The sequence below is a fragment of the Platichthys flesus genome, chromosome 8 (assembly GCF_949316205.1).
Source record: "Platichthys flesus chromosome 8, fPlaFle2.1, whole genome shotgun sequence".
In the NCBI taxonomy this organism is placed as follows: domain Eukaryota; kingdom Metazoa; phylum Chordata; class Actinopteri; order Pleuronectiformes; family Pleuronectidae; genus Platichthys; species Platichthys flesus.
Window position 1 is genome coordinate 17,950,858 of NC_084952.1, and position 18,331 is coordinate 17,969,188.

The 18,331-nt window shown below is 46.4% G+C and overlaps 1 protein-coding gene across 1 annotated transcript in view; it reads left to right on the forward strand.

The window, feature by feature from the left end:
- The first annotated feature begins 3,776 nt into the window (after window positions 1-3,776).
- Window positions 3,777-18,331, forward strand: part of tenm2a (teneurin transmembrane protein 2a) — a 102,968-nt gene continuing 88,413 nt past the window's right edge. Inside the window, exon 1 of the mRNA XM_062394358.1 lies at window positions 3,777-3,868. Coding sequence (XP_062250342.1) covers window positions 3,777-3,868 — 92 coding nt within the window. The remainder of the gene's footprint in view (window positions 3,869-18,331) is intronic.

Here is an 18,331-nt window from a genome sequence, read left to right on the forward strand (position 1 = left end):
CACTCACACACACACACACACACACACATGTGTATACATGCACATACGGGCAGAAGCATGTCAATCTGTCATTAGTTAATAGCTCATTAGCACAAGGTGATTAATTACTCTGGCAGGGTGTGGGGGTTGACAAGAATGGAGGGATGGAGGAGGTTGGAAAAGGACCATGGAGACAACAAGGCTTCTTGCTGAGGGAAAAGAGCGAGAGCTATGGAGGGGGGAGGTGGTGAGAGTCTGGTAACCACCCCTCGCTCGGTGTCGAACAGCTTCACTAAAGTCAATTCTGAAATTCTGATGCCTACTGTAAGGGTCGTGGGTGTGTGTGTGTGTCTGTGTAGATGCATGTGTGTGTGTGTGTGTGTGTGTGTGTGTGTGTGTGTGTGTGCATGTGTGTGCTGTCCACCTTCTCCTGGAGCTGTTTTGCTTGGCTGTGTGTTTTTTTTTCTCCTTTGTCTCAGGGGGATCAGCTGTAAGGGTTAACTAGTCTTTTCTTAAGCTTTCAGCCTCATGACAAATGACCATGTATAACCCATGGGGGCACCTTATAGCACACCTTCTCTCTCCATTTATTCCCCCTCTTCTCCTCCATTTTAGCGCTCTCTGTGTTTCAGATCAGGCAGGTAGAATAAGGAGAACCCAGTAGAGGTAGGTGGATGGGAACAGGCAAAGGTAAAGGAATGAGAACAAACTATGTCAGTGAGCGAGGAAAGGAACTGTGAGGCTTAGAGACTCTGAAATAACATGCTGGGAGTGTATAAATCGACGGGCTGAAACTCAAACAGCCTGGTTTGAGAAAAGCCAATATTAAGCAAAAAAATGTACTTGTGAGATAAAGACAGAGAGAAAAGGGAAAGAAGGATCTGCATAATATGCCTAACACGCGGAGGTATTACTTCTCATGCCATTACATGATCCTTGTTCACATTAGCGCACATGACCTTTCACTGTGCTCTTTCTTGTTAATACATTCTTCTTCTTCTTCTTACATCCTTTGTGTACAACCTTGTGTCATCCACGCAGAAGTACCGCAGGTAGAATGGATTCTCTTGTGACTCGCACTCAGTCGGAGCCTCTGTGTAGCCCACGTATACACCTAATATATATGCTTATACAGATACGCCAGTTATAATGATGCTGAATGGCATTGATAAATAACCTGCACGAGAGAATGTTACACTTTGCCTTCACATGTGTGTGCATGTACATGTGTCTGTGCGAGGGGACCCATGCAAGTGTGCGAATACGTGCGCATGATGGAGTATTACAAGGTGTTGTCAGGAAAGCAATTTGTTTCTGTCTGAGATGGTTTTTTTATCATGACAAATCGACGCGAACCTCATCGAGAAATCCAGCGACTCCGTCTGCACGTTCGCCGATTCTACCTGGGCCGCGCTCTCAACTTTAATATGATGAAGTCATCGCCGCAAACCCCCAGCCCCTACTGTATATCCAGTTTCAACACCTGTGTGCGCACCGAGGGAGAGTACCTGTGTACCGGTGCAACCCTCTTAATCTGCACACATGTATGTGCGAGCATGTGCGTCCGTGGCCACACATATGAGCCTTATATGTGCGTGCCGTGGCGCATGGTGTGCATCAGCGACTCATTGAGAATAATAGATCGCGTCTGAGAATGACATTCTCACATGAAGAGGTAGAAAATGAGGCTGACAGCGGTCCCCTGGAGTGGTGACTCAGGGGTTGGCCTTTACCGCCCCTCTCCTCCTCTCTCCTCACAACAGCACACACTGCACAAACCTGCTTATAGAGGCTATAGCGTCTCTAAACAACAGCTCTATGCCTGCTCCTCAGTGTGTGTGTGTGTGTGTTTGTGTGTGTGTTTGTGTGCGTGTGCATGCCCGTGCTCTATCCTCACTCTTAGTTAACTAAAAACTGCCCTATTAAATTTGTGAGTCATCAATCTTTTCCACTTGCATCAGCCAGCACATTTTACAATCCTCACTGGTTCCATAAAGTAAGAGAATAGAGGAGACCCCAACAATGTCTTAAATATCAATGATCTTAATAGTGATGAGTTATCTCTAAATCATCAAATGAGCAGCTGTGATGATGCATGGCTTCTGCATGTGAGGCATCTGGATGCAGCGTCGTCAGTGATGTCGTTAATATTTTAGCATGATGCCGTAGCGACAGATGACCTCAGCCTGTTGGTTGATGTGTGACAAGATGTCTGCCCTCTGCTGGGCAACACTAGGACCTTCACTCACCTGCTAATCTGCTTCCTGAGACTCTGAGAGGACAGAGGAGGAGGAGACAGCGCCTATGTGTTGGAGCAGCTTCTTTTAGCTGGTTTGATGTTGCCACTCTGTCCCTGTGCTCTGTCTGCAACAAAATTATTCATCACTAAGATAACAAAGACATTATTTTCTCTCTTTGTTTAACACCATATGATGAAAGGGGTTTTAGTATGTGAGCTTTATGTTTGGTTGTGGGACAAGAGCTTTGTCACCGTGGTGTTTCAGTGGCTGCTTTCCTCTCTTGCTCTATTAGACATTGTTCTTCTCCTATTTAGGGAGGTTATGTGAATGTGAACACGCCCATGTGACATCTGACATATTACGGGCTTCATCGCCGCAGTGTCCTCTGCCCTTCCTCCCCCCCTCTCCATCCTCGCTCTCTGTTTCACCGCCTTGTCTTCTCTCCTTTTAGCCTCAACCCTCGTCTTTCCTTTCCTTCCACCTTGCCTCAATTACTCACCTCTCCTCTCGCCACCCGTTCCCTCGTGTCTCCTCTATCTCGTCTTCTCCTCTCTTTCTTTCCCCTTCCCGTTTGATGTGCATGCTTTGCTCCATTTCCACAATTCTGTCACTCTTTCACTCTCTAGTGCTCATGGGCTCCGTGGCGTGCTTTCACCCTCGTCCCCACCACCACCTCCTCCTCCTCCTACCTTTCTTCTACCGCGACGCTGTCCCTCGTTCACTGTTTCACCCCTAACCCTCTTTCTCTCTCCCCTTGGCTTATTCGTTAGCTCCCGTCGTCATCCTTCCTCCCCCTCCATCTCGGTGGTGCGGCGCTGCTGGGAGAGAGAGAGAGAGGAGGAGAGAGAGAGAGAGAGAGCGTGCGTGTGTACGTGTCGAGTCTGCTCTCAGTCTCAGCTGTGGGCAGATGGAGGATGGAGCTGCTGCCACATCTCCCCTTCTCTTCTGCTCTGCCTGCCACAGGCTGAAAGGCACTCTCTTTTCCACTCAGCGTCGCCTCATCCATCCGTTCCCCAATGCCCGAGCTGCCCTTGATCTGTGACGGATTGAGCGAAAGAGACGACTGAGGATTAGAAACAAGAGGAAGACAAAAAGACCTGCCGTCTCCTGAAGAAAAGCTGAACAGGGCATTGCGCTCTTCTTTTTCCCCCACTGGTGTTTTGGTGTGTGGCATTCGGTTGTCTCTCGGTGCAAGAGCTACACGTGTGCAAGTGTGCCGATCCACACTGCGCAAGTGTGTGTGTTTGTCGGGCTCCGGCTCTGTCTCTCTCTCTCTCTCTTTCTCTCCTCCTGCACTCAGCTAACGGATTGTGCTTGACAGAGCTCAGTGCGAACAGGCGGAGAGGGGAGAAGAAAGGGAAAGGAGAGCAAAGCAGGACAAGAGTGAGGGAGAGAGGCGGCTGAGAGGGAGGACTTTGACAAAAGAGGAGAAGACAGGGCGCAAAAAAGATTGAGAATCAAGAAAAGAGGACTCTTAAGGGAGCGGAGAGGAGCGGAGCGTGGAAGAGAGGAGATAAGGGCAGAGGGTTAATCAGAAACCGAGACAAGTACGGAGCGATGCATCACTCGGGCAACACAGGAAGAACCAAGACCCTCTCTCACGAGACAGGTAAGACCCTCACCTACTCCTTTGTCCCCACAGAAGTCAGGTGGCATAGTGAGGAACAGATGAGTCTGGCTGGAACTTGACTGTAGCCAATCCCTGTGTCCCCTGCTTGTGGATGGAAAACAAAGTAGCACACAGCTTTAAAACCTATACATGTCGGATTTGAATGCCTCACTGCAATGTAGGTTACAGACTCATATATATATTTATAATTATATATATATATATACACGGTGGAGTTTGTGCGAGGATGAATGTGTACACGGCGGAGGCGATGATCAAACGGCATACATTTGAATAGAACTTGGCTTTGATGTGCGCTTGAAGTTTATGATTGGCATCCACGAATGCCAGTGTGCGCCGTTTGGATGTGCACAAGTCCCCGTGTGTGTTTTCTTTGGTCATTGATTTGAAGTCGGCATGAGAGGGCACCCTTGTGTGTCAGCCCTCAGCTTTTTCTGGTGAGCGAGTTCCAATTGATGGTAATTACAGTGATTGACAGGCAGCTGACGGCTGGAAATGGATGGGATATGGGTTGCCCTGTTTTACCATTAATCCATAATTTATTCATGTGTGTGTTCCTCAATATCTAAAAGGTTGTTTCTCGGCATTTGCCCCTCTAAATCAAGGCAGGTTAATTGATTGGTTAGTTGCATGTGATGTGGCTTTTAATTAAAAAACTCAAAGTTATCTGTGTGAATGTGCAGGGGTTATGTTTTGTGCGTCTGTGTTGTTTGACGAGTCCGTTTGACCTCAAGTGGGAAAAGGTCAAGTGCGACGAATCAAAGCAAATGTCTCGGCATCTGTGTCCATCTGTGTGTTTGTGTTTGTGTGCGATGTCATATAATAGTTGTTTGATTGCTTTGTGGGTGTGAGGGGATTGCTAGCACTCATCAACCTAATCAAACAGTTCCCACAGACAATCACAACGTGGCACACACCCCTTTCAGCAGCACTGACACATCTGCCTTCTATCTGAGCACACACCATGAATTTACAAGCCAGACAGCCAGAATATGGGTTGTTGTTTTTTCTTCTTCCCTCTCTCCTCTAAAAGATAAAGGAGACATTGTCAAAGGAAATACAGTCCTTTCACAAGCTCACACAAACAAGCTCCCAGAAACGCCCACATGTGTACACACACACACACCAACACACACACACACACACACACACACACCGACACACACAGACACACACACACACACACACATCTGTTACACGGATCCAGCCCAGCAGTGGATAAATGTGCTTTTCTGATTGCTGCCACAGACAGGATGTGATTGGCATGGCAGACCAGGGAATTAGCCATGGTTTCCACGGTGACTAATTAGGAGGGTCCTGACTGGTGGGTTTATCAAGACAGATGACAGATCGGTGGTTCACATCCTGATTCACGGAGCGGATGGTCCCATTGGCTAGGAGGACCCCCTGCCCATCGGAGACGGACAGACCCGCTGCAGGCCACCTCACACGTGTTCAGCTGTCACCAAACATGCAAATATGATCATAATCCTGAGCCAGCAGACGCTGCCCGATCCTGGGATTCATATTCATGCTAAACTCTGAAACATGAGTGTGACTTTTTTCATGGAAATGTGTCTCTCCAAACACACAGACACGCACAAACACAACATTTACTCTAACTGGCTTAAAAGAAGTGACAGATATAGGCAGAAATCTAGAATCTCCACTTTATAGTAGCTGCCGCAAACACAGTTTAACACCACATTTGCTCGTGCTGTAGGTTAAACCCACTCTCGGCGCACGCGCATATTTACAGGCTCATTCACTTTTATGTGAGAATAAACAAGTCAGACGCGCACACACACACACTCATGCTGATTGTGTAGCTATAGGGCATGTGAGAGAGAAATAGGTGTGATCGGGTCCATCTGTGGCAGAGGAAGAGAAAGCGAGCGAGGGAGAGAGAGACGGCGAGAGCTCCATCTGTGGACACCTGCCCTTCCTCCGGGCTACCGTCCCTTTTTCTGTGAACTGCCAACAAGATATGTGGTTGCACAGGTGCGCGCGTGTCTGTTTATCGTTTTTCCCCCCACACAAACTCAAGGATGCATTGTGTGTGTGTGTGTGTGTGTGTGTACATTCACAAAAAAGAAAAAATCCAAAGGGTTCTCGCTGAATCTCGATTGGTTTTAACATAAGGAAATTAAATCAGTAATTACACTTTGTATGCGTCTGTAGTTATCAGTGATTATCAGTATTTGTGATATGCTATCGCAGGAAAAGCAACAAACATCTAATTAGGAAAATGTGTTGTAGATTTTCGACCCTTGTTTTGTGCCTGTTTCTCTTCTCGTTATTTGGTACACAACAATGTCCCACTCAGGATTTGACCAATTAAAATGTATAGCATGACACAGGGTTTAATGTTTTATATTCTGCGCTCTTGCTCCAGGGTGCACTTTTTTCCTTTCTTTTTCTATCTTTTTTTTATTTTATTTTACAACCAGCAACGTAATGCTGCTACCAAGTGATACTCACGGTGCCATAAATAATTGATGCTTCTGGACACAAGCAATCCAGGCTGCAACACACAGTTGGACACCTTAAAAACACACTGCCAGAGAAATTGGAGTTGCAGGTGGAGGAGAGGGAGCCTTCCCCTCCATTTCATTTAGCTATCCATCCTCGGATTCTCTCTCACTCTCTCTCTCTCTCGCTCTATCTCTCCCTCTCTCCCCCCCCTCTCTCCCCCTCTCCCTCTGTCTCTCTGTCTCTCTCTCTCTCTCTCCATCTCTTTTTCCCTCAGTCAGCCACCAGCTCCATCTAATGGCCTCGACAGGTACTGAGGCGCACACACACACACACACACCCACACACTCACACACTTCCAAACACACTGGCTGACAGGCGCACACAAGCTTAGATTAAAATGGCTGGAGCGCAATTCCATATCGCGACGACGAGCAAGGTAGTAAGAAAGGCAGTGAGATAATGGCTGGTGATTTTTCGGGGTCGGATACTATTTATCGGACCCTGACCCCTCCACGTGGGGGGAGCGAGGCGGCGTGGAGGAGCGGACACAAAGGGAGGGGTGATTGGAAGAGGCACAGAGCGGGAGAGAGGGAAAATAGCAATGCGATTGAAGAAGACATGCATGTCACATATAAACAAATAAGCATGTGGGGGAACAGATGGTAATAAAGTTCTCTGTTACAAGACTTCATGCCCGTGCACACGCACACAGACACACACACACACACACACACGTGCACAGCTTGATTATGTGGAGTATCAGGCCGTGAGTCAATAAGACTTTGCCTCAGTGAAGCCGACTCGAAAGTGAGCAACAACAGACATCTACAAAGGCCGATCACTATAGTCATCTCCTTCTCCCTTCCCTCTCTTTACTCTGTCCATCTGCCTGTGTCTGCTCCTCTCCCCCCTCCCTCTGTCTCCCAGTTTCAACCTATTTGAGCCTCTTTACCAACTCCACTGCTCTCTCCACCCACAGCTTCTCTCCTTGCATCATTGTCCTCGTCTTTCTCTGCTTCACTTTGTCCATTCGACTCTCCGTTCCCCTCCTGAAAACATTTTTAGCTTTCAGTTCTCCATCCATTGTTCTTATAATCAAAGTGTGTGTGTGTGTGTGCGTGTGTGTGTGTGTGTGTGTGTGTGTGTGTGTGAGTGTGAGTGTGTGTGTGTCTGGATGTGTGAGGGCAAAGTGTCCTCAATCACAGTGAAAGCATTTGTTTCCCTCCGCCAGTGGAGATAGATTATGTATTTCACTCCTTTTCGTCACATTTGTCCCTTTTATTTTTTTCTCCCTCCATCACACAATTTGTCCTCCCTACTCAAGGTCAGCTGGAAGATTGCTTTCAGCCCCCTGTGTCCTCCCCGACGCACCATGCCTTATTGTGTGCATGGCCGTCAGCGCCTGTGTGTTTGTGTATAATACGCACGGCTGTATCTGCGTATTTGAGACACTGGGAAAGGTTTTTTTGTGTTTTTGGTATTGTTCAATCTGTCCCATCCCTCTTCTGGTAAGCACGTTTGTGCGTGTGTGTGATGTGCATCTATGTGTGTGTGTGTGTGTGTGTGTGTGACGTTGATGGAAAAGCAGTCAGCCGGCAGTCAATCTCAATTTTGGAGTCAGTTTTGAAGGAAATGGAAAAGAAATTGTTAAGATTAACACGACTGATTTTAAACTGTTGGGATGTCAGACTGTTGTCTATTTTTTTTTATCGAGACGACTTTAATCGTAAAATGTTTCAAAAGGGTGTCCTCTCAAATTTTTATGGATGCATTTTCCTATGTAAATATTTAATGAATATATTGATTTTTAAAGTGTGTGTGTGTCTGTGAAAAAGCGTATGGCTGGTTTTTGCATGGACGGTTGGAGGTATTAATTTTCACAGCGGTGATTTGGGTGAGTAAAGGGCTGGCAAGCTAACTGGTGTCCTCAGCATGCTTTTGGGCATGTGTGTGTGAGTGAGTGAACAAGCATGTGTGTGTGTGTGTGGGGGTGAGAGTGTGTGTGTGATCAGTGAGCTGGCCGGTTTTATGCTTCACTACGCTGGCTGCTCATCCATGTGTACCATCTGCATGTGGCGCTGCCATGTGTGTCACCTATACCCCAGCACATCCCACTCCTCTCATATCTCTGTTCCTCCCTCCATCCACACCTGACGCTGTCTGGTCACCGTGCTCTCATCTCCATCGTTTTCAGGCTTAATAACACCCATTTTTAAAGAGGAAGGCAAAAACAAAAGCGGGCGACGCAGTCAATTTAAATCCCTTCACATACTTCACACCGCATATGAATAAAGAAAGGATGGATTTTCCCTCCGTTGTTATGCATTACCTTCATTCACCTTTTTAATTTTCCTCTAAGCAAGAAACTGTCATAACCTCAATCAGCGCAACTGTGTGGGATGCAGTGTAATCCCATTTGTTATCTATGCAACGCTAACACTCTAAGTGATCGATCCGTGTCAGAGTTAACTACGTGACAGATGAAAGTGTCGCAATTACAGTCATGCTGAAGTGACAAATTGATCCCAGCATTTCTGCCCGGAGAGGAGTTTTTGTCTTCGAGGTGCCATCCTTCATCCACACAGCCTCATTATACCTTCTGGGGAAGCAGCGACAGCAGTGACTCATTGACTCATCACACTGTTGTTTGTAAACTCGAAACCCGACTAACCATTCCCCGTTCCATTCCTCATCATATCTAATGTTCCCCATTTCTCTGCTATCTCTGCACGCCGCCGTGCTGCTACTGCCTCCGTCCATGTTTCCTTCCCGGCACCTCCCTTCGTCTTTAATATCTTTCTCCCCAAAGCACCGACTCCAGCTTCCTGAACTCTTCACCCCTTCTTTTGTTCTCTCTCCTGCATCTTTTCCTCTCTTCTCCCGAACTCTCTCCTCAGGTCTGTGTTATTAACATAAAAAAAGGAGGGGAGACTATACCTTTTTCTCCTGCCCAGACTGTGACTCCCTCTGCCCCGCCAGCTCCTGGCTGCCTCCCTGGCTGTCACGTTGCGACAGATGTGAAACCGATTTTAAGAGATGAGGGTGAGGACAATGGCTCGAACATTAGATAGTTGCATCCGGCAGTTTCACAGAGCCGTGCTTCTGTTGAAGACAGCCAGGTAGTTTGCTCCGCTGCTTCTGGAAAGGGAAAAAAATAGGTCAAATATATGTTTCACAAGCACAGACAGGGAACTGTTTCTGATAAGCAAAAGTCGGAATGAGGCTACACTTGTATGTGCTGGAGCTGTACTCTCTCACTGCCTTTGTTGTATAAGGGCGAGCAGTGATTCCCACTGTTTCCCACCCTATATGTACTACTGCAGTTGCTTAAGGCACATGGACATTTTGTTTTATCAGTTCATCTGCTAAATAGGATCAAATATATACAAAAGGAATCCAGATTTTGAGTCACCTGAACTTGGTAAATCTAGTTGCAGATGCATTATTCAAATAGTTAGCTGAGAGTAATTGATGTATAAAATAATGGGTACACAGCTTAAATGGCTAAATGTAGACTAATAGTAAATGATTAGTGTGAATAGTTAAGTTGCAGTTAAATTTGATGAATGGTTGAAATAGTTAAATAGTTTGATTGAATCGTTAAAAAGCTGCAATACTAATGCATACTTGTACAAATCTACACCAAGCTTAACACTCATTTAAATTGTATGAAAGCTTTAGAGTTTTTACATACTTAATGTTAAATATTTGTAAATATAAAATTTAAATGAACATATTGTATCTATAAACAGATTGGGAACCACCGTCTCATCCTACATGTTTATTCCGTTAGCGTAGTGCTTTCACAATCCTTTTTAAGAAAGATGTATTGATTCAACGTGTCCTTTAAATCACAGAGAGGAGTCCTCGGCCGTCTTCATACAGACAGTAATGCATTATAGAGTTAGTTTTATTACTTTCAAATTACTTTGATGAGCACACTGAAATGACTCCTCTGAAAACGATGCATTAGCCGTCCATCAATTTGGTGAGGTGGATGACGCGTTTTTCACTTTTCCCTCAATTAACTCGGTGTAATGTGCTTCCTCACGGAGACGATTAGATGGAGACACTTGTCTTTTTTTTGTTTTTTTTATTGTGGTTGTTCTATTTACAGCTGAAGAGGGATTTGCTCAGTAGATTCTTGTGATATATTCACTTTCAACCCTGGATTCTGATTGACTTGTCGTTTTTTAACTTGATAAAAAGCTGTAGTTATGTAACATTTCCCCTGAACAATACAAGCCTCCAGCCAGTCTTTCACCCTAATTCACAGGTTTAACAAATGCACACACACACACACCCCATGAAGGTGTGTTTTGAGGAGACAGGGCAACGTGACCTTGCCCTAAGGATGATGATGGCATATGTGTGTTAGTGCTTGCACTGCACATGCATGTGTATGTGTGTGTGTTACTAATGACCAGAGCTTAAGGCGGAGTTGATGGGAGATGGGCCGTGCCGCGGGGCAGAGGGGGCAGTGAAATGATTCCATCGATCATTCCTGATCACCTGGACAATGTTACACGGCACATTCATCGGTCTTCTATGTGTCGAGTCTCTCCCGTCTCTTTTCTTTTTGCCTTCCATATTGACACACGTTGTGATTCTCACCTATTGTCTCTCTCGTTAAAATGTTTTTAGCTTTCAGTTCTCCATCCATTGTTCTTAAAGCCAAACTGTGTATTTAAATATGTATATATGTGTGTGTGCTTGCGTGTGTGTGTGTGTGTGTGTGGGTTCGGTACGCACACGCCTGCAGGCTTTCAGACTGATTCAGCATTGATGGCACTGGCCAAATGCCAACTCTTGCACAGTTCCATTAGCATCGCGGAGGCTGGCCGTAGATTGCTATTGATTGACTATGGCCTCTATTCATTGGCTATTCAACTCGATGCATTCGCACTCACACACACTTATGCACCAGAATAGAGTCGGTGAAACGTGAGACGCGCTCCAGTGTTCGGAGGAGTTCTCACTCTTGTCTGGGGTTTATGGGAGGAATTAGACGGCTTTTGTCACATCCATTTGACGACGGACCTCTGGTTAAATATGTCATTATTTCCGTCGTGTGAGGATGTCCTGAGACGACTTTTGGACGAGTCGTAATGCCTGATGCTTTGGAGGAATAGAAATAATAAAAAGTCACAGTGAATTGACGTGCGATTGGTTGTTAGACTGGCCTGAGTACATTGTGGGCACTTGTTGGCTTTGACAGGGGCTTGAGGACAGCAAGCTTGTCGATGGCGGCGCTTGGGGTTTTGAACAAATCAATGCCAAGTGACTGGCCCCCGGAGCCACTTCTTAATGAGAACCAGTGCTCAGAGATCTCCATACCGCCCCCCCGTCTTCCCTCCTCTCCCTGTCTGATGCCGTCTCTTTGTCCCTCGCTTTGTTTTTATTTTTCTATCCATCTCACTTCTCTCACCCCTTGCCCTTCGCCCACTGGAGAACCCACACATATGCACACAAAGGCCTCTGTTTTGCTTTGGGTGTTATATTCTGAGACCAATATCAGACCCTCTAGTGACCGTGGCTCACTTTATCCAATCTGTGTGTCAGTGTTCAGTCCCAGTGTGTTTTCACTCTTAGAAAAATCATAAGGAATATTAAATAAAACAGGTCACTTGACAATATACATGTTTTGTTTGCAGGAAAATGTGCTGTACATTCAGGTTTGTAAGATCCCTCCCACAATTTATCTAGTGTGTGTGCGTGCATGTGAGTGTGTGTGTGTGCGAACACGTCTAGGGGATTAAGCATGTAATGCAGGATTATCCAGCAGGTAGACTTCCCACCTCTTCTGCCGAGGAAGAGAGGGAGAGGCAGAGAAGAGCAGGTGGCAGGGGGATGGAGGAAAGCGTTAACGGTGACAAAGAAGAAATCACATTATTTATACAGGATAAGTCACACACCAGGGAAGTCTTCAAGAAAATAAATTCTTTGAAAATAATTAAGACTTAAGATTTAAAAGAAATATTTGCTAAAGAACAATTGGGAGAAGGTATTTAAAGAGGAATATTTCTAAGTCGTTCACGTAATAAGAAAAGAAATTGCATTTTTGCACACGTCGAAATTTACTCAGATCCTCTGGTGATTTGTTTCACAAGCGCATAGTAACGACATTAAGATCCACTAATCTCTGGTCTTACTCGAGGAACAGCAAACAAACCGGCTCCAGATGATCGAAGAGCTCAAGTAGTTTCATATTGTACAAGCAAGTCATCCCTCTATCTTGAGGCGAAGCCGTTCAATGATTTATAGACGGGACGTGAAAAAAAAATGTTCTGCTCTGTGACATGCTGGAAGCCAGTTTGATGTCTGACAACGTAGTTTGTAAAGAGGAGAAGAAGAATACAAATATGCTAATCTGGCAAGAGTCGGAGGGAGAGGAGAAGGTGGGTGGAGGGCAAGGGGGGAGAATGATGGTTTAGTATTTTTCAGGTGCGGAAGAAAATAGAGAATTTTCAGATCCGCTAATGAGAGCGAATAATTCCCCCAACTTTGTGTATTTGTATGTTTTGTGTCAGCAAATCTGTCTCCGCGCTTCTCGTCAGAGCTCCTAACGTTGTTACACTGAACACATCGCTGCTCGAGATAATGGCACGTGTTCCAATATAATGAGACTCGAGTCATTGCCGTAGCTGCTGTTCAAAGTGGTTTTTATTTAGTGCATGCTCGCTGCTTCAAGGTCCCTGCTGCTGCCTGCGCTCACCAACAAATGGCAAGTATTAAATAAAACATAAGTCGTAAGAGCAATGTGAGCAAAGCAACCCGTGTTCCCGTGTTCCCGGCCCGCGTGACGCGCGCGACGGAGGTGATCTCAGGCACGCACGCACGCACACACACACACACACACACACACACACACACACACACACACACACACACACACACACACACACACACACACACACACACACACACACACACACACACACACACACACACACACACACACACACACACACAAACACACACACACACATAAACCCACAAACACACACAAACCCACAAACACACACACACACACACACACACACACAAACCCACAAACACACACATGCAAACACACTCATATCCGGGGGAGGAGGCGGAGTCTATCTGTGGCATTTTGTAATTGTTTTGGACTAATCCTGGTGTTAATATGTCTATCACAGCAGGAGGCCTTCACGCTTAACAGTCACCATGGATTTGTTTAATTATGTCTGTCTGTATGTGTGGCTTCCATGTGTGTTAAGGAAAGGGAGAGAGAGAGAGAGAGAGAGAGAGAGCGGGGGTGTGTGAGTAATCAAGTAATGACCCACTCTGGCGACTGCAATCTGCACGATGTCGCGCAACGAATTAAAAAAAATGTACGTAAGCGTAGATGTGAGAGAGAGAGAGCGAGAGGACAAGGAGGCTCCAAAGGCATCTGTGCATACAGACACAATTCTCACACATAGCAGAAGTATACAAACACACACCCAGCGAGTGAACCCTTGGCAGTACTTCTGCAGTCTGTTTGAAGTAGTGTCTCACGGGAGGCTACAGGACTGTGGCAGTGTTTCACCCACTCAAACGCACGCTGGTTCGCGGGGAGAGGGGGATTGCAGCGAGGAAAAGGAGAAGACAGACAGAGGAGAGAGAGTCGCAGGAGGAGTGCCTCGCCTCAAACACACTCCAGCTCGTCTCATCCCTATCTCTCGGTGTCTCGCCGCGCTCTCGCTGCAGACACAGACAGGGAGCGCTCAGAGAACAGGTTGAGGTTGTTTACAGCCACATGGTTTTTTCCCCCCCCCCGTCTTTCTACCCTTTCCCCCTGGCGCTCATGCCCTCATATCTCGCTCTATCATACTCGCCCCGACTGGGTGAGATTGAAACAGCACGCTGGGGACGCAGCGAGGATATTACCCCGGCTGCCTCGGCACCAGAAGAGGGGGGACTTGTCATTTCATTTTGTCGCGGGTCTCAATTAGAATAGCCGGGCCGAGAGGAGAGGACGTTCCTCAGGCCAGAGCTGAACGCAGACACCAAGGACTCCTGACAGAAAGCCTCTCCTCGAGAATATTTTGCCAAAAATGCTGCTCGGCTCTCTCTCCGGCTGAGCATCTCTCTGGCTCAGCAGTTAGCTTCGTGACCCGATGGGGGCCGCACAAATTTAAAGCACCACTTGCCAATTTCAGGGTCAGTAAACTCATATTTGTGAACAAACAAACAATACAAGCAAAGTAAGACATGGAATAAATAAAGTGGGAAATCAAAAACACGGCGGAATGACGGCCGGGTGAAACGTATCAAAAGTGGGGGTGTTTTTTCAAGGCTGACTTAAAAAGCATCTCATTTGAATGTTTCTCGGTTGTTGTTCCTCCAGCCTCAGCTTGCAGGGAGCACACAATTGCTTCATGTTTTCTTAAAACAATAGACGCACATGCATACAAAAATTACAGATGCACAAAGCAATCCCACTCAAAGACGGTGCTGTGATGCTGCCAATCTGCAAAGCTATTGTGTTATTTTGCTCCTCACACAATCCCCTTAAAACCAGTAATTTCCTCGTGCCTGGAGTACCGGTGTGTGTGGACAAGCTACCACAGCCAGCCACGTCTCTTATTTTCTGCCGTCCCTCTCCCTCCCTACCCTCGTTTCTCCAGGCCGTCCTCCAGCGTCCCCTGGTACTGCAACAAAAGCAGCTAATGGACAAGGAATGTACCTACACACAGGCACAGATGGCGCGGCAGAGGGAGAGAGAGAGTGGACGAGGGACCAATGGAAAGGCACAAAGGAAAATAAAAAAAAAAAAGAGAGGGAGAGAGAGTCACGCAGAAACAGACAGATGGAAACGAGGGAGGATGCTCCATGTCGTATGGTGGAGCAGAGTGTCAAAAGCTCTTAGTCGTGTCGCTGGTGTCACACCTCTGTTCTTCGTAGAGTGCTTAACAACTTGTCCAAAACACAATCTCAGCGTATGTGCACATGAGTTAAAGAATGCCTTCACGCGACATAAACACTGTATAATACATATATACTGTATAATACATGTATACTATGAGTAGTGAAGAATTTCCATCAAAGTTTCCCAGATGCTGAAGAGACGTCCTCACTCGTGTTGTCGAATCCTGGCTACAAAACCTGGATTATGGACGAAAAGCCATTTGGCCAGTTGGCAGTTTTTTTCCCTTCACTCTTTGTATTGGTCACTTGTAATTATTCATTGCTGTTTCCTAAATAACGTGAATTGAACTTAAACTAATTACACCATCCACGAACATGACTTGTGCCTAGCGTCAGGTCAATTTCAGTTGGCAAAGGTAGTGAAGACAACAACTCCCGTGTAGACGCTTTCAAAATACACACTTATCAGAATTATATATTTCCCGCCCCTTCCCTTTCATTTCCTTCCCTTTCCCCCTCTGTCCTTGATTCCATCTCCCTGTCCCTCTCCACAACCTTCACCCCCTCTTCTCCTCCTCCCTCTCCTTCATCCTCTCACTCTCCCCTCCAGTTCTAGAGGCAATTTTTTTTCATCTCCACTTAGCTTTTAGTGCTCTTCTGTGCCCCCCCTCAAGGGGAATCCACCTCTTTCCAGACACGGCCTTATTTTAGCAACACAAGCTGGTCCTCTGAGAGCTCTGTCAGACCTCATACACTGCACCGTCTGCCAATCTGCACATGCATGCGTTTCTGGACGGGCACGTTTCACGATGCTCCAAGACTGACGGGGCATGCAATCTCATCAAGAAAACATACCCACAAGATGTTTGGACTTTTCGTTCCGTTTTCTTTTCTTTCTTTTTATTTTTCTCTTTGCTCTCTTCCTCGGAGTGGCCACAGCGCCAGGTGAATTATTGATAAGATAGGAATTGTCGCTCTACCTCAGATCTGCCACCACCTTTTACATGAAAGAGGTGAGCAGGAGCAAGAAAAGTCTCTGAAGGAAGGAGAGCATGAAATAACAAACATGTTCGGTTCCCTCTGAAATACAGGAGCCATCAAGGAATTAACGTTTTTTTTAAGCTTCTCTCTCTCTCTCTCTCTCTCTCTCTCTCTCTCTCTCTCTCTCTCTCTCTCTCTCTCTCTCTCTCTCTCTCTGTCTCTCCCTCTGTGTGTGAAGAGTGATTTCCATTTAAATATTCCCCACTTCTCTCTCTTCTCCTTCCTCCTGGCAAAAAACCAAATCACCCATCCCTCTTCCATTCATCCTTCCTCTCTGCCTCTCACACTTTCTGACTCCTCAGATCACAAGGTGAGGCAGCAGAGTTTGGCAAAATGTACAATGGTGCCGCGAAAAAATGAGCAGGAAAGACAGAGTGTCTTCAGAAGCGTCACTTCGGGCCAAATGCCTTTATTATGTTAGATTTACAAATTCCCCATTCCGGAGTCTGAGGAAAAAGTGACCTACATAACTACAGACCAGAAAAAAACCCAGCTATGGCCTGTTTCTCATCTCCTCTCTTCCTGTCTCGACTTCTCTCCTTTCCTCTCCTCTCCCTTCTCCTCCTCTTTATCTCTGCCGATCCCTCTCTCCCTCTCCCCTTTCTCTCTCATTTCGTCACCCCTCGTTTATCTCTATCCTTTCCCTGACAGCGGCTTGGTGAGTTATCGCCCCTCATTCAGATGAGAGGAGTGGCGTGCATGTGCGCTTGTGCGTGTGTGTGTGTGTGTGTGGTCTTGGTTCGGTCGGTGTTGCTAAAATGGTATGGTCGGCAGAAGGGGGGTGCTAAGGTGATCCAACCAACCTGCTACTAGGTAAACACCATCTGTTCACACAAAATCTCCCCCTCCGACACCATGACAAGAATAGAGGAATCCAATCGCACCTCTCCTCACACACTTTTACCATGCCAGGTTCACACCAAGGTGTGTGTGTGTGTGTGAGGGACGTTAACAGATAATGACAGAATTGTTGGCTCACAATTCACATTTTCAGGTGTTGCTCCTTTGGTTTTTACAGTTTGAAACACACAAAGGAAACATATTTTTCTCTAAGACTCTCTCCCATCATTTCATCCCTCATTCCGCTCCCCGTCTTATCTATCGCTCTCTCTCTGTCTGCACTGTCAGTCTCTCTCTTTTTGGTCTCCTTCTCCCACTTTCCATCTCCCTCTCTCTCTCTCTTTCTCTCTGCCTGCAGTAGAATCGAGTCAAATCAATCAATTCAGGTTTCTTGGGCAGACCAGTGGTGTGGCAAGAAATTGACCTTTCGCTATAGTGTGTGTGTGTGTGTGTGTGTGTGTGTGTGTGTAGCTGTGCATTTGAACACCAAGCAGAGGGAAGCGGTTAGAGCTAAGTCGCTATCTGCCTCAGAGCTGATGGTGCCATCCAGTGAGTGGCAGTGCCCCCAGCTAGCCACTGGAGAATCACTCGCTCACATACACACTAATGCACGCACACACACACAAACACACACAGTTTTCCACCCTCAGCTACAGCAGATATGACAAGTACATGGACTGTGGACACAGCATTAGCGAGGCTCTGTTTCTTTTTATAGCTTTTATGCTAAGCAGCATGCCATTGCAGGCTTTCCATTTTTGCCCCGACTGGGTATTGAGTGTATTGAGTGAGTGAGTTAGTCTGGGTTAAGTGGCTGTGCTTAAGGGCACAACAGCGCTGCCGCGATCACTGGCTGCTCCCCGTGCTGCTCTGGAACGAGCCCTGCGAAACAAGATAAAGGGCTCATGAAAACACACAAACACACACACACACACACACACACACACACACACACACATACCAGGCTGAAGAGTGGACGGATGGTGTGTGGAGGAGAGATGTTTGATTTTCTGTCATCTCTTTGTTTTTTCATCCCCGATTGTCAATTTTTATCCCCGATTGTCAATTTAGTTTGTTTCCTCTTTTATTTCACCCACACACACACACACACACACACTCACACAGGGTGCCAGATGTGGGCTGACACTCCCCATCTATCCAGAATTTGTGGGTTTAATAGAGATTTATGATTATCAGGAGACTGAGGAAGAATATATCATTGCCGTTTTAAAATCTACTAATAGAGTGGGGA